The sequence below is a fragment of the Aulonocara sp. 'chitande type north' Nkhata Bay genome, linkage group LG1 (assembly GCF_057382095.1).
Source record: "Aulonocara sp. 'chitande type north' Nkhata Bay isolate Kocher_YH1m ecotype deep benthic linkage group LG1, A_spYH_male_GT1.1, whole genome shotgun sequence".
NCBI classification, from domain to species: domain Eukaryota; kingdom Metazoa; phylum Chordata; class Actinopteri; order Cichliformes; family Cichlidae; genus Aulonocara; species Aulonocara sp. 'chitande type north' Nkhata Bay.
This window is the reverse complement of record NC_141344.1, coordinates 3,867,475-3,883,209: the sequence shown is the minus strand read 5'-3', so window position 1 is coordinate 3,883,209 and position 15,735 is coordinate 3,867,475. Positions and strand designations below refer to the sequence as shown.

Here is a 15,735-nt window from a genome sequence, read left to right as displayed (position 1 = left end):
TTTAAAGGAATCTGTTGACATCTTTAAGATGTAAAATTTCACCTGCTTTTTGTGCCTTCACTCTAATACTGTTTTATGTGCTCTGGTTCTCAGTGACGTTTTGTTTTGTTCTTTCTCAAGATGAAATGAAGATGCTTTGTTCACTGCTGAACATCTAGGTTCTTTATTAGCACGAATAAAAGTAAGAAATAGAGGACTACCTTTTGAATAACATGGCTTTACTTTGAAGTCCCCGGACAGGAAACAGCCTTCAACGTTTCCCTAAACTTGCAGTGTTTCCAGGAGTCCTCAGAGTCTCAGAGCTGACTCCGCTGCTGGAGGTGTTTGATCGGGATCATGGAGCTGGTCTTTCTGTCAGCCTGTCCCTCTCTGCACCTCTAACCCTCCAGCTGCCCCACTATGGCGCTCCCGGTAAACGACTCCTGCTCCGTGCCTGACCTCCCCGAGTTCAATCGGTCAGAGGACGACGGACACACACCGGAGTCGGTGATTGTGCCGGTGGTGTTCGGGATCATTTTCGTGTTGGGGGTGGTGGGGAACATTTTAGTGCTAGTAGTGATAGGGAAGGTGGGGTACAGCGCAGGTGGGGGAGGCGGCGGTGGAAGTGGAGGAGGAGTTGGGAGGCGCTCGCTTAGCCCGACCAACATCTTCATCCTGAACCTGAGCGTGGCGGACCTCGGCTTCCTGCTCTTCTGCGTGCCCTTCCAAGCCACCATTTACACTCTGCCGGAGTGGGTGTTCGGGGCCTTCCTCTGTACGTTTGTACACTACATCTTCACCGTCAACATGCTTGTGAGCATCTTCACGCTCGTGGCCATGTCCGTGGACCGCTACATTGCCGTGGTGCGCTCCAACAAATCTCTGAGCGTCCGGAGCCCAAGGAACGCACTGGCAGGGCTGTGCGTCATCTGGACGATGTCTCTGGTGTGCTCGGTGCCGGTGGCCAAGCACCAGGGCCTCATTAGCTACTACAACGGAACTTTCTGCTGGGAGGACTGGGCCGGAGCCTCCAAAAACGCCTACAAAGTGATCCTCCTGGTGTTGGGGTACCTGCTACCGCTGCTCCTCATCAGCTGCTGTTACACTAAGGTCAGTTCAAAATAGGAGGCATTTAACGGGGTAATGTTTGACTCCCAGCTGCAGTAAAACAGGCATTAAGAACAGAGCAGAAGGTCCAAAGGCCGTGCACAAAGTCCTGCAGATCATAAAAGCTGTGCGTAAAAACGCGCGTGAGGCGCGCACTCACCAGCACCGGTGTGGCGCTTCAGAATAAAACCAATTCAATAGGTCAGCTTAATGTGGGTCACATGTGATAAACCGATATGACCAAACTATGATAACATCATACAAAATACCCAGCTGAAGTTTCAGAATAAACGCACCAGACGCAGGTAAGAAGCTTTTGCTTCATCGTAATGATTATCGAGACATTTCCCAGAGGTTAAATATTCGTTTCCCCAACTGTTTTATTTAAATGAAACTTAACATCAAATATGGTTCATTTTCTTTAAACCAGGCAGTAAAAACATCAGCATCCTAGACCCCTGATAACCGGTTTAATATCCATCCTCTGCATTTAAATTTATGATCAGACTGTCAGAGATCTGTGAGCGTCAAAGCTGATCTGTTATAAGTCAGTCATAAATAACCGTTCAGCGATACCTGTAGCAGTTATTATCAGTTTATGTGTAAAATATTTTCTGATTCATTCATTAATTGCTTTAAAACGCAATTAATCACATTTTCTGCTAATAAAAGTCTGGAATCCAGCCAAAGAAAAATCTCTGAACACGTTTGCACTGTTTAATAGACAAATAATACAAAAATATTAATTTTACATATAAATTCAGTTCTGATGGGTTAACCATTTGCTCTCACTTATTTAATAAACAAACAAAACTTACAAAATAATAAGTATTAAATGAGTACAAGTCCGTCCTTCCATCAGCTTATCCCCTTCAGGTTCACAGGGGGGCTGGAACCAATCCCAGCTTGCCACTGGAATGTGAAAAATGTATTTATTTTATTGGCGAAGTGCTTTTAATACCTACAGATTGTTGACTTGAACTACACATTGATTAGATTAAACAGATTTAAAATGAACATTTCTGTTGCTTCCTGAAAGTGGCTGTAATTCGGTTACCAGGGAACTAATTAATAAATAAATTCACAATAAATTCCAGGTTCATTTATTTGGATTTTTTTCACGGTTAAAGTCACTTATCAGATAAAAGTGTCAAGCTGAAGTAGCACAGAGTCAGTTTGTGTTTATGTAACAGCCGACTGTCACAATAAAAGTCCTCTGGTGTGGCCTGTGACTTCCTCCAGCTGGCATCTAACTGTGTAACTTTAACCTTCAGCTGCTGATATGAGTACAAGTTGACCAAGTTGATGCATTTGCTGTTTACAGACCAGTTGATCCGTTTTTGATAAATCATTAAGAAGTATTTCCTTCAAAATTAATCTGTCTGCTCTACTTTTTCTCTCCAGATTTTATTTCATCTCCATAAAAAAATGAAGAACATGTCCAAGAAGTCTGAGCGCTCCAAAAAAAAAGTAAGGGTCTCCTCTTCCTTCTGTGCTGCGCTGCATGCAGGGAGACCAAGCATACGATTACCTTCTGTGGAAGAATCACTCAGTTGTAAATGCATTACACATGGCTCGTGAATTAAAAAGGCTGCAGGTGTTCCAGCTTTTATTTTTAATGAGTTGTTGGAAAGACAGCTTGCTGTTTCCTGTAAGTAAACTTTCATCCAAACTGGTAGGGACTATGGGTCTGGTACTGGTACAGCAGCAAGCCAGTGCACAGTATTATCAAACCATACAGGAAAAAGAGAGAGTCAAAACTGAAAACGAGCACCAGCGGGCTGTTTGAACACTGTTACTGTTACGATGAAGAGATGCTGAGGAGGATTCCCTGTAACAGGATGATTGGCAGCTGTATTAACTGTAAGAAATGAGTTATTTTATATGAAACTTTTGGCTGCCAGGCTATGTTTTTTTTTTCTCCCAGAATATAAACAGGTTCTTTAATTAAAAAAAAAAGGAAACAGGTTCATTATGAAGAACTGGCTCATCTTAAAAGGTTTTGCCTGAAAAAGAAACTTATGAGCTCCTCTAAAACAATAGCAGCTGGCACTGAAGGTGGTCTTTTCTTCTTGGCGCTGTCCTCTCTGTCTTCTTTCTCTGTGAGCCACATGGAGAGAACAGTTACGTTTAAAGGAGAGATAAGAAAAGGAGCATTAGCAGAGCTTGAACGTTGATCTGTTTTTCTTGCAGGAAACACAGCTCAGTTCGGGAGATAAAGAAGCTGTAACAGGGATGACGTGGAGAGGGTAGTTTTAAAAAAACAAATAAGAAAAAAGTGGTGCCTACCTGAATGCACATGCAGCCATCTTGTTTTATCAGCAAATATTTTTTTGTTTTTGCATATATTTTGTTTTTTAGAAATGCATATGCTTATAACTCTGGTGCTTAGCATATAGAAGTGATTCACAAACTAGAATGTTTAGTGGTAAAAAGGAACCGCATTCATTTGAAATGTGGGGAAACATTGCCCATCTCGAGCATCTCTTCTGGAGCATGTTGCCGCCGTGTTTGCATGGGTTCTCTAGCTTTTTATCTTCTCTACAATAAGTTGTAATCCTTAATTGAAACAGCATCTGAGTTGTTAGAGCAAAGAGTCTGGTGTAAGACAGCACCTGTTTCTTTTAGGTCTGGTGGACCTCCCCCATGGCATTTCATACTACGGCAAAATAAATAAGTAATAGATAAACAATAAAATATCAGAAAATTTGTGTTTTTTCACTATGTACCATAAAAACGGATAATTTTCACATTAACAAAAAGCAAAACAAAATACAGATTCTGCCAGTTAAAAAATGTCTGATTGTGGATTACGGGACGGTCTGCGTAATGTGCTAATAGAACTGTTTCTGTAATTTTACACATTTATTTCTTAGAATTTAAGCCCAAATCAAATCAGCATTTCTTTATAGAAAAAAAGAGATGTATTTTTGAAATTGGACTTCTTTCCCTTGTATTAGAATATCAAACTGATTACATCTGTACTTGAACATCAGTTTTCTGTCACGCTGAGGAACTCTGAATGTCTTTTCTCTTTGCTGGGGGCGGGCCAGTTAGCGTCTTTACCAGGCATGGCTCTATGAGGGGGATATGTCTCCTTTTTCAGATTGCCGACACTTTGCTTTCAGAGACTATGCCAGGGGCAATTGTCACCAGCAATACTGATCTTGGGATTAATTGAGCAAGGACACCCCCATCACACCATGATAAGGGTGGAGAGGTATTTGAAACTAATGAAGTTGATTTTTGTTATTCTATTTAAAATGTATGCTTTGGTCTGCATAATATGGAACCTCAGGTTTAAAGCCACTGAGGGAACAAGAAAAAATCAATATAATATGATTAAACATCACCATCACAGTCAAACCTGTTCAGCCAGCAGCTCAGTTGTGTTAGCTCACCTGCCCCATCATGTAGGTCATAGTTTGCCCAGAGTGTGACAGCTGTGGAGCAGTAGAAGTTCAACATGACAGGTGTGGGCGACAAGCCTCAAAGATTGAGTTACTTGGTCCTAGCTGGCAGGCGACAGTGTGCAGATCTCCCGTACCAACAGATCAGAGAGACATTAGCTACAGGCAATTTACAACAAAATATCTGCTGCTTCTCGGGTCAGTGGAGCAGGAATAAACGCTACTGGGTAAATATTTAGACAACAGGACTAAGAATAGAGGAGATTCCCACAAAGTCTGAAGAGGAGAGAAATGTTGGGCCTTCATTCACACCAGTTCCATCCTCTGTGGAAACAAGAGACACCATAACACTGATAACAATTATGTAAGCGCTCACGTCAGATTGATGTTTCAGTGTCACGGAAACACCAGCCAGCTGAGTTCTTTGTGAGGACATACTGCTGTATATATAAATATATCCCAGCTCGCCCTGTGGACGGTCTTTATCCTTCAAGCTCGGATCCACCAGACCCAAGTCAACCAGAGGACTCGGGCCTTGAGGGTCCTGGGCTGTATCGTTCCCAGGACTGCGCTCTTCTGGACAGATTCCTTGGATGACGTTTCTGGGATCTGCTGGAGTCAACAGCCTAGTTTGAGGGTCACTGCCCCGAGTGCTCAGATCAGACCATTTTTTGCAATCACCCTCCACATCTCTCAAGCTCCTTTCTCAGTCCTTGGTACTTCTTGAACTTTTCACGTTCCTTCTTCCTGATGTTGTTATCCTGTCTTCCTCTGCTTGTCCACCACTATGTCCAACTGGTTAGCCCTCACCAGTTTGTCCCTCTGTATCTGGAAGTCCCACAGGATCTTGCCTTGGTCATTCTCAACAACCCAAGGATCACCTGCAGGGCGTAGGTCAGGGGTGGGCAATTCCAGGCCTCGAGGGCCGGTGTCCTGCAGGTTTTAGATCTCACCTTGGGTCAGCACACCTGAATCACATGATTAGTTCGATACCAGGCCTCTGGAGAACTTCAGGACATGTTGAGGAGCTAATTTAGCCATTTAAATCAGGTGTGTTGGTTCAAGGACACATATAAAACCTGCAAGGACACCGGCCCTCAAGGCCTGGAGTTGCCCACCCCTGGCGTAGGTGTTGATTGCCTGGGTCGTGTTCTTCCTCTACAGCTCACTCCTCAGAAGTTGCATTATTCTCTGCAGGATTTTGGTGGGTGTGACTTTCCTTGTGGCCTCTTCATGGTCTAGTGATGGCCAAATGAAGCTTTCCGAAGCACTGAAGCTTGTATTGAAAAACGGTTCATTACTCGAAGCTTTTCAACACAGTCCTCTCCGGTGACATCTGGTGGTGAAAATTTTGAAGAGCAGCTTGAATCTGCAAAATAAAACGGACTGCTCAATTATCACTGCTCACTCAAGAGTGGAGTTCTCTCTGATATTGGGCCACCGTTCCGTTGCTTTGAACATGTAATTGGTTTTGTTTTCTCGATTGGGGGGCTGAAAAAAAATGTAATGCGTATCTGCGTAATACATTTTGATCAATAAACTTTCCCTATTTAAACATGCACTATGGTGTGGCCTTTCTTTGCTCATAACTCCTTGATGTTGGTAAATACAATAAGTGAGCAATATATATAATATACATATGATAACACACAGCACATTATGGAGTATGCCCCTGCTGTGAAGTCCTGCCTCCATCTACTTGTCGTTTAATCACTGGACAGCTGGACAGGTTCATACAAAATATTAGATTAGGCCAATTCCTATACATATTTTTGACCTAGGGGTGGGATTGATTGTGAACTGGAAAGGGAAAATGCTTAGGAAGCTGAGTACGGCTGCATCGTCACTGATTTGTAGAATCCTTTTGATTCGATACAGGATCCGATTCAATTTGATTGGAATCTGGAAAGTTTTGCCTCAGTCAGAAATATTACAGTTCTGATCATTTAACAGTATATATCCATAATTTCGTATCTATTAAAAGAAAGCTGACACATGTGAGACTTAATTAGAGATGTAAACAGAGAGTTATGAAACCTGCAGCTGCAGAAGCCAGCGAAAAAAAAAAGAGGCAAACACAGCGCGGACCCGACGACGCACCAAAATCTGACTCTGACGCGTCGGGTCCGCGCTCTGTGTTCACGTTTGTATGCAGACTCCGTAAACCTGCTCCCAGTTACTGTTTTAGCTGCATGGTGTTTGACGACATGTTGTGAGGTTTAACCTGAGATGCTGGCGTTTCAGGCATAATAACGTTAATTTACAAATCGACACGGGATTTTAATGAATCAATATCACTTTATTCAATTTAGCATGGATTGTAATCAGAAAAGCGATAATCAAAACCCACCCCTAATCAAGAACTTGCAAAGTAAAAACATGATCTATGTAAGGTAGCCCTTTTGTTATTTACAGTTAACAAGAGGATTAGTGTTACTGTGCGCTGGCTGAGTCTGTTTCTTTTCTTAGAAATAGTTTCTCCTGCCCTGGAGAAAATCCACTTGCATGGAACAGAAGAGGCTGTGGAGTGCAGGAACTACACTGCAAGTTGGTAGATATGCAGGTATTCCTGGGTCCTGCAGACTATCACCTAAAAACAATAAACAAAATGATTTTCTAAACTGTAGCAATGTAATGTACGTATAGTGTCAAATACATTGTTGTAGTCTTCATTAGCTTTAATTCACATGGAAGTGTTCCTAAAGTCATATGCTGTAATGATATTTACATTATGAAAACATGATTTTGGACATTTCAAGTTTTTCACTTCGGCAGATAAAATGAATTGAGCAAAATCAACTCAAAATATTTCCACACGCCATAACGTCCTCTCTTCCTCGCTGGCTCCATATCTGTCAGTGGAATGATCACCTCGTCGCTATCTGTCACCATCAACACACTCCACGAATCCCGTGGATGATTCACTTCCTTATATCCGTTTGAATCAGGTACCGAAGCAGTTACGTGCGTAATGAAGCTTCGGACGTCACTGGTCACGTGACTTTTGCCAAACGAAGCAAGCCTCGACACAGTGCTTCTGAACCAGTGTGTTGTTTTTTTTGACACACGCTCCGGAGCGTCAGCTTCAAGCGGGCCATCACTATCATGGTCTTCATTTTCCTATTCCCAGGCACTTGCAGCTGCCCTCGATGTCTGTGTAAATTTCTGGTAGTGCAATCCCCTCAGTTCTGGCTACCTTCCTTCTCTCTGTTACCATCTGACTACACATCTGTAGTCCGAATGACATTCTGATGTGATTGCTGTACCTCCTTGTGGTGTGTATCAGTGAATTGATTTCTCGTTCATGTTGGGTTGCGTCCTCATCCCAGATGCTCTTAAAGTATTGCTCTGTCTCCAGCTGTAGTGGGGCTGTTCTCATACTGTTCCCCTACCTTGGATGGTTCAGTGGAGAACATCTGGTTTATTGTCCTAGATTCTATCTCTATGGTATACCAGAGGGATAGAAGCTTCTAAGGCCTCAGATATAGATAGCTTTCAGTACTACTTTTTAGGCACCCCTTAGAGAGGGGGTGCACAGTTGCCCCATCCATCCTCTCCAATGCCTGGGTCTGGCTCTTGGCTGGGTACTGAAGTTTGTCAATCTCTGCTCTCTGCATCTTTATGCATCGCCATGATCTCCGCAAGCATCTGGCCCAGCAGCTGGACCGGCTGTGCGGGCTGCGGGTCTGCCCGTGCACTGCTGGCTCTGGGTCCATTGTGTAACTGACCCATTTAAAAAAAAGGGCCATGGGTCATACTCGAACCCGGGCTTGCTACTCTCAGGCATGTGATATATGACCGTATGCTCATCTAACTGAGCTAAACCACAATTGGAGAAGGCATAGAGAGGGCTTAAGCTAACACATTAAACCGGAGATGGCCGCCGTGTATTCAATTTATTTCAACAAAGTAACTGTATTCTGATTACCACCTTTTTAAATGGTAAGTGTAACAGAATACAGTTACTCATATTTTGTATTTTAAATACGTAACGCCGGTACATGTATTCCGTTACTCCCTAACACTACACACACACACACACACACACACACACACACACACACACACACACACACATATATATACAATATGTGGTCAGAAATATGCAAAACACCCAAAATAGGCATAAATAAACCAAGAAATGTTTCATCAGTTCTTTCCTGTTACAATATTTGTGCAAGGTTTTATGCTGGTGTGACATGGTTAGATAACACACTTGATTAAAGTGTGAGAGCAGAAACATCATATGAATTCACACAAACAAGAAAGACAATAAAACCATGTAATAAAATATAACAACGCATCGTATGACTAAACAACACCTGTGAATTTATTATGTTTGAAATTAAATAAGGGGCTGGAAACTTGGCACCTTTCAGTGCTTTCCATCCGGACTACATTAGTTTGTTTGAATTTACAAATATTTGCATCAACTTATGAAATAAGAGGACCTGTGGAACAGAATCCATCCGTCCATCCTCTTCCGCTTGTCCGATTCAGGGTCGCGGGGGCGCTGGAGCCTATCCCAGCTGTCTTTGGGTACACACTGGACAGGTCACCAGTCTGTGCATTCACATTCACACCTATGGGCAATTTAGATGTGAACCCCACTAACTGCATTTCTTTGGACTGTGGGAGGAAGCCAGAGTACCAGAGAGACCTCCCGCAAACACGGGGAAAACATGCAACCTCCACACAGAAAGATCCTGACCTGATGGTGAACTCAGGGCCTTCTTGCTGTGAGGCAAGCATGCTGCAGTGGTTAGCACACCAAACAACCTTTTCAAAATATTTCTTGGAAAAGTCCTCAACTCCATATTAAGCAATCAGCTGAGATTTTCCATCTGGGCACTGTTTAGTGCAGTTTTGTCTGTCGGTGGCATTAGTGAGTCTGTTGCTCTTAACTTGCCAGGGTTACTGTTATAAAGAAAAACACATTAGTCCAACAGCTCTTTAAAATAGAATCCAGTGTGTCCATATTCAGACGCTGAGCATGCAGTGGACATGTGGCTCTGTACAACCTTTTAGAAAGGTCGTGGAATCTTTAATGCAGCTGAAAACAGAGAGATTGTTTCCATATAAACAGTATAATGTTTCAGCAGATGTTCGGGTTGAGTGCTGAGTCTCATCTCTTCACGTAAGACTGCAATAAAATTTTACGACGCAGATTTAGCTGCAAAAAACAATGATTTCAACACAAGAGTTCAAAAAACAAGAAGACCCGGCATGATTACTTTGGAACTGAGATCATCTCGGAGGACATGCTTTTTTCCATTTCCAGCCTCGCTGTCAGACACGCAGTCAGCTGTTATCTTCAGTCTCATACAATGAAACGCAGACGTCTCGGTCGCTGGTCAGTTTCATCTGCCCACAGTCCTGAGGATGAATAGTTTTATTGATCTTTGTGCAGTAAAGAGAGAAAAAACTAAATCGAATCAGTGTTCGCTGTGTGAACTTTTAAATCAACAACAGATCCCCACAGTACACCTTCATCAGCTGTCTCCTACTTCTTGTAAGGGTCTCGCAGCCTCTATGGAGTTACTCTGTCTCCATGTCTTCAAGAGATTTTCAGGTTTAGCGCTGGCTTTGATTCAGTGATATTCAAATCAGGACTCTGCTTGGTTTGTTGGGCTCAGATGCCTCCTGATGGTGATGGAGGAGAAGTTAAATATACGAGTGAATACATCTTGTAATGCTCAAATATAAAATTAGTTGATGTTTGAAGATGTTTGAAACCCAGGATTCAGCCGAGCACCGTCCTTCACCTGAGAGAAATTTTATTTTTGTGAGACTCAGTTGTGGAAAATGTAAAAGTGAGCGTAGCTGGATTGCTTTCAGCGCTCAGAGTCTGTTTGTACGTCTGAAGTGGACAGACTGTCATCTATCACCTGTCGGCCGCTCTGTTTGGATATATTATAAAGCCCTGCGTATTTTATCATTGTCCATCAGCTAACACACTCACCTGCTTTTGCATCAGACTAGTCTTAAACCCACAAAAGTCGCAAAGGCTCCACAGTTTTAGTCTTGGCTACATCAGCTTTGCTTGATTTACAGTTCAAAGTAATCCTTGAATGTTACACTGGGCCTTAATTCAGGCTTTCAGGTCATCTTCTGTCTGAAAAAAGATGCTTTAGCTCCCTTTAACTGGTGCTTCTTTCAAACAAAAAAAAAGGAACAGCTGTGTGCCTGAGATGATCATATTAGAGATATCCGCCCTCATTGACAGCAGGTGGGAGTGGAAACAAAGCAGTCTGAAGCCTGAGCTTCTGGCTCTCAGGGAGTACTTTGGCCATGTTTGTTATGATCATCTTCAAATGTAATAGTATATATACAGTATGACAGACGTTAAAAACAAGCATAACAAATATTTTTGGGTCTCTCAGACAGAGATTACAACGTGAGAATATTTTAGGACATGTGGGAGTTTTTCTGGAGAGAAGATGACACTTTAACGAATGTTTGTTTTTTTGCAACTTGAAATTTGCAACATTTTCTGAAAGTGTAGCCATGTAAACATTAGTGGTGTGCTTTAGTTTGGAGGATGAATGAAGTGCTGTCTGTAACAGGATTAGACTTTGTGAGAGCAAACAAGAACAAAACAACCCTTTTATGGAAAAGAGCATGGAAACTGTGAACAGTCAGGACACTTGTAGAAATCAAGTGAAGTGAACATTTTCATGAGAGCATAATGAAAGAATCTTTGCAGACGGGATACTAAGTGAGTGTGAACAGATTTTAAAAAAATCAGACATAACTGGGACAAAGCAGTGAGGACTTTTGGGAGAGCGAAAGCTTAATAAATGAGAGCTGAGAAGCTTTTGTTGCCGAGTTGAAGTGTGAAATGGCAGCTGCCTGTGTGGGAGAAGAGGCTTTTTAATTAGATTAAATATTGACATGAACTGAGTATGGATAAATGTGCGGTTCCAGGGTTGTGGGCGGAAATGTGATGTGCTGACTTTGGAGATGAGTCACGGTAAAAATATGACAACAAAAAAATAGGTTTGAAGCTGTTAAGACAAACACTGAACTCATATATATTTCAGGATGTAGTGTCTGGGGATGGGTTATTACTTTCTCTGTTATTACTTTCATTTTTTTAAAGTCAGTTCTTCATTGCCAAAGATTTACAAGAAATGCAGATATTCTTTGAGAACAGCTTGTTAAAGCTCCATCTATAATCAGGCCTATGTTCAGTTTCTGCTGTGAAGTATTTCAGCAGTAAAACAGCGACACACTGTTAAGTGATGTGTTTACCGAGTGCAGGTGAAGTGGAGCAGGATCGGTGTCTGCATTATTGGCCGAGTCTTTGAAGTCCAGACCTGCCTTCTGACAGTTAATAATTAATAGTTATCATCTCCTTGCCCCAAGTTTGGAGATTTTTATTTAAAAAAAACAAAGAAACAAACTTTTGTTTAGGATTTTTTGGTCGCTAGAAGATGCATTTACTGTCCAGTGATTGCCAAGACTTGCGATAGCTTACGGTTTTGTAATGTGGACCTTACACAGTTAATTCACACTTAACCCTGTGACCCTTGGAAACATCACGCGGTTTGAATCTTGCTTCTCAAAAAAGGACAAACTCTGATCTCCATTAGTTTCCAAGTGACTACAGTAACAAGAGATAACATAAAACATGAAAGGTAAAATAAATAGCCATTACCATCTTACGGGTAAAGTACAGATTAAGAAATAGTTCATGAAACAATATTTAGGTCTTTGGTATGTTTCAAAAATATATTTTAAATAAACTATCACAGCGGAGGAAACTCAAAGTCCCAAAACAGACTGGGATGATAAGAGAAGGGCTGACGATGACTTAGCGGTCTAAAAAAGTACCGAAAAAAACTCTAGGCAGATAACTGTGACAAACACACAAAAACAGTCTGACAAAGAGTGATCGTGGACTACTGGAATATAAGCTGGGGAGCCAGCAGGATGAGTGGTGACAGGTGAGTTTGAGTGTAATGCGCTCATGATGATGCAGAGGGATATTTGATCTATCTTGGGTTACTTTTTCGCTGGTTATGGTCATATGGAGCCTAAATTTCTGTTTTATATTGTAACGTAGAGATCCTACGATAATACAGAGAAACCGCCAACAATCAGACAAGTTCTTGGTGACAGTTGGAAGGAAAAACTCCCTTTCACAGCACGTCTTTCATCCTGTCTTCCTTCTCTCACCCCAACCGGTCGCAGCAGATGGCCCCGCCCCTCCCTGAGCCTGGTTCTGCCGGAGGTTTCTTCCTGTTAAAAGGGAGTTTTTTCCTCCCACTGTCGCCAAAGTGCTTGCTCATAGGGGGTCATATGATTGTTGGGTTTTTTTCTCTGTATGTATTATTGTAGGGTCTACCTTACAATATAAAGCGCCTTGAGGCGACTGTTGTTGTGATTTGGTGCTGTGTAAATAAAATTGAACTGAATTGAATTTTAACAGGAAAAAACAGGCTCAGGGAGGTGCAGTTGGAGTGGTTATTGTTTGCTTTGCAATAATCGCACCAAAAATAAGATTTCTGAGAACTGAAAAGAATAAACTAAGAGAGAAAAGCTCTGTATTAAAATAAAGACAAAAATATGGAAAATAATGTGATTCTAGTGATTCACAGATATAATGGTAACATACTGTAGTTAATGAGCATTTAAAAGGGGACCAATTATTCTAATTTCTAGCACATTCATTCATTTATTCATGGACTCTGATAGATTTGCTTTTGTTATTTTATTCTGCAATTATGCTGCCCTGCTCTTGCAGTTTATCATTCACTTTAAGTCAAAATTCCTCTGATTGGCTGCACCTCACAAAGGGTTTTGAACCACAGGTGAGTCAGCCTGCCGTGGTCACAGTCAGAGGCATGTGCCCGAGATGGCATTTTAACAATATTCTCCCTCTAGGACATCACGCAGATCCAATAGAAGAAAAACCTGTCTGAAAGTGAGTGTGCAGAGCAGTCTGAAGCCTGAGCTGCAAGTGGCGGGTTGACGATGGCTGACTCCTCCAGTCCTCAAGTTGAAGCATCAATGGGAAAAATGCCAAACTCCAAATTACCGCTGATGGATCCATTGGAGTGTGTGATAATAAGAAAGTGCTGTCTGAATATTTGTGTAAATGGGTGAAGTGGCTTGTTATTGGCTCAGAGTAGAACAATGCTATATAAGTCCATTTACCTCCTGGCTCGCGGAGATTAGTTGTACATATTTTGGCCTCATCATTCAAATATTTTTCCATGTTTAATATGAACATCCGCCACTGAAAAAGTATATACAGAAAATAAGGAAAGAATAACAGGATTACTTTGAGTGGTGGCGGTGGTGGACTTTAGAGGATAATATTGAGGAATATTAATGGAGATTTGAGGAATCTTTGAGGAGTGTTTGGTCAATATTTGTCGGGCATATTTCTAAGAGTTTGGAAAGTGAATTCACATTGTTTATGGAGTTTTGGTTTAGTATGTGTGGGGAGCTCGGAGAGTATTTGTAAAGTGATTAGGGAGTGTTTGTGGACTATGTGGAGTGTTGGAGAAGTCACTGGCTGAGTGATGGTGATGGTGGAGCACTGGTGAAGTATTTAGACGTTTAGGAGATTACTGCCGGAGTATACAGGGGCGTGCTGATATACTGTACGACTACATCCTGTAGATTCACACATATGTTATCTCTCCCTGCAGACGGCTCAGACGGTCCTCCTGGTCGTCACTGTCTTCACTATCTGCTGGATGCCCCACCACATCATCGTCATGTGGGCGGAGTTCGGCACTTTCCCCCTGACCCAGGCGACCTATGTCTTCCGCCTCGTGTCCCACTGCCTGTCCTATGGAAACTCCTGTGTTAACCCCATCCTGTACGCCTTCCTGTCTGAGAACTTCCGCAAAGCTTGTCGCAAGGTCTTTACCTGCTACTTCCTGTACCCGCCGCCTCCCACAGAAAACGTGGTTCGTTTTCGCATGGAAAACTTCTCCACCACACACTCCACCACCAACATATGAAGGGCCAAGATAAATGACGCTCAGGGTGCTTATCTAGCAGTAAATGAGGGAAAGCTTTTTCTGAGTGGATCTGCTGCAGGCAGGTCACATGAAAATAAGACGGCACGTGATTGGAGGATTTATTCACAAGAAAACAAGAGACTCATCAGAAACTTGCAGAGCCTGCTGGACTGCTTTAAGTTTTGTGTAAAGATATTTCAGATATTGTTTTTAAGCTTTAAACTTAATATTAAAAAAACATTTTGTGATGTGTTGGTTTTTTTATCGAAAATTTTGAAACTTTCATACTTTTATGGTTTTTTTTGTTGTTGCTTTTTTTTTAAATAAGAAGAATTTTTTTCAGACCATTAACGCAACCTGAAATCTTTCAGTTTGAAAATGTAAACTGTCATCATATCATACGGTATACAAACGAAATATACATAAACGTTTACATTTTTCATATTTTTATTCATTTTGTTTGGACTGACCGAGAGTCTAAAAGAAAGACATGCGAGTTTAAAGTAACCAGATCAGTTAAAAAATGTAATTATATTTAAAATATAATAAATAATTCTGCAATTTGTTTTTACAAAAATTAATTAATTACTTAAAAAAAACCTTTAAATCTGTATTTCAGTTTTAATGGTGTAAAATTATTTATCTATTTATAATAATTGTGCTGGTTCAGATTATAATTTCAGTTTTTTATAATTCAGTGTTTTTTATTCATTGGCAACCTTTTCGAACCTTTGAAAACATGAAATCTGAATATTTATCCCGATTCAAATGACATTTATAACATCTGGAGTTTGTTTGTGTCTCACGTTATGAAATTAGGTCTGATTCATTAAAAATGTATTAATAATTAATGAAGCTCGTTCAGCTTTGGTCCACAGTCAAACTTTGTGTTTCCTTTCTTTTAGGGGACAGAGAACAGAAATGACCATTTGGATGTGATGAATGTGTGTGCATGAAAGACAATAACACATGTTTATGGACAATTACTCCACATTAGCAACGTACTACCAATGATTTGACTTAACTAGGCAGTGAGCAAGGTCTGTATTTGATGATCTGTGTAATATTTATAGTGTGTGTAATCACAGGTGTTTGACCACAGTTTCTTTGTGTGTAAATAAAGTATGAACTGACTTCAACAAGCGTTGGACTCTCATGTCTATGTGAAGGGCATTGTCCGACATTTAGTGCCAGTATATGTGCAGAGCGAAGAAGAAAAGAAGAAACATATATATGGCATCAAATGAAAACCCGGCAAA

General features: G+C 41.3%; 1 protein-coding gene across 1 annotated transcript; it reads left to right on the top strand.

The window, feature by feature from the left end:
* Positions 1–277: 277 nt before the first annotated feature.
* Positions 278–15,604, top strand: galr1b (galanin receptor 1b). The gene is made up of 3 exons (XM_086299268.1): positions 278–1,089; positions 2,491–2,556; positions 14,159–15,604. Exons 1-3 carry the CDS (start codon positions 400–402, stop codon positions 14,474–14,476), a joined length of 1,074 nt encoding a protein of 357 aa, XP_086155394.1. The 5' UTR covers positions 278–399; the 3' UTR covers positions 14,477–15,604.
* Positions 15,605–15,735: the final 131 nt, after the last annotated feature.

Bases quoted from the DNA above. Each gene is read 5' to 3' on its own strand.
- galr1b (XM_086299268.1), top strand. From the start codon at position 400: ATGGCGCTCCCGGTAAACGACTCCTGCTCCGTGCCTGACCTCCCCGAG. The intron at 1,090-2,490 runs GTCAGTTCAAAA...TTTTCTCTCCAG, and splicing joins TCAGCTGCTGTTACACTAAG to ATTTTATTTCATCTCCATAA. The intron at 2,557-14,158 runs GTAAGGGTCTCC...CTCTCCCTGCAG, and splicing joins CTGAGCGCTCCAAAAAAAAA to ACGGCTCAGACGGTCCTCCT.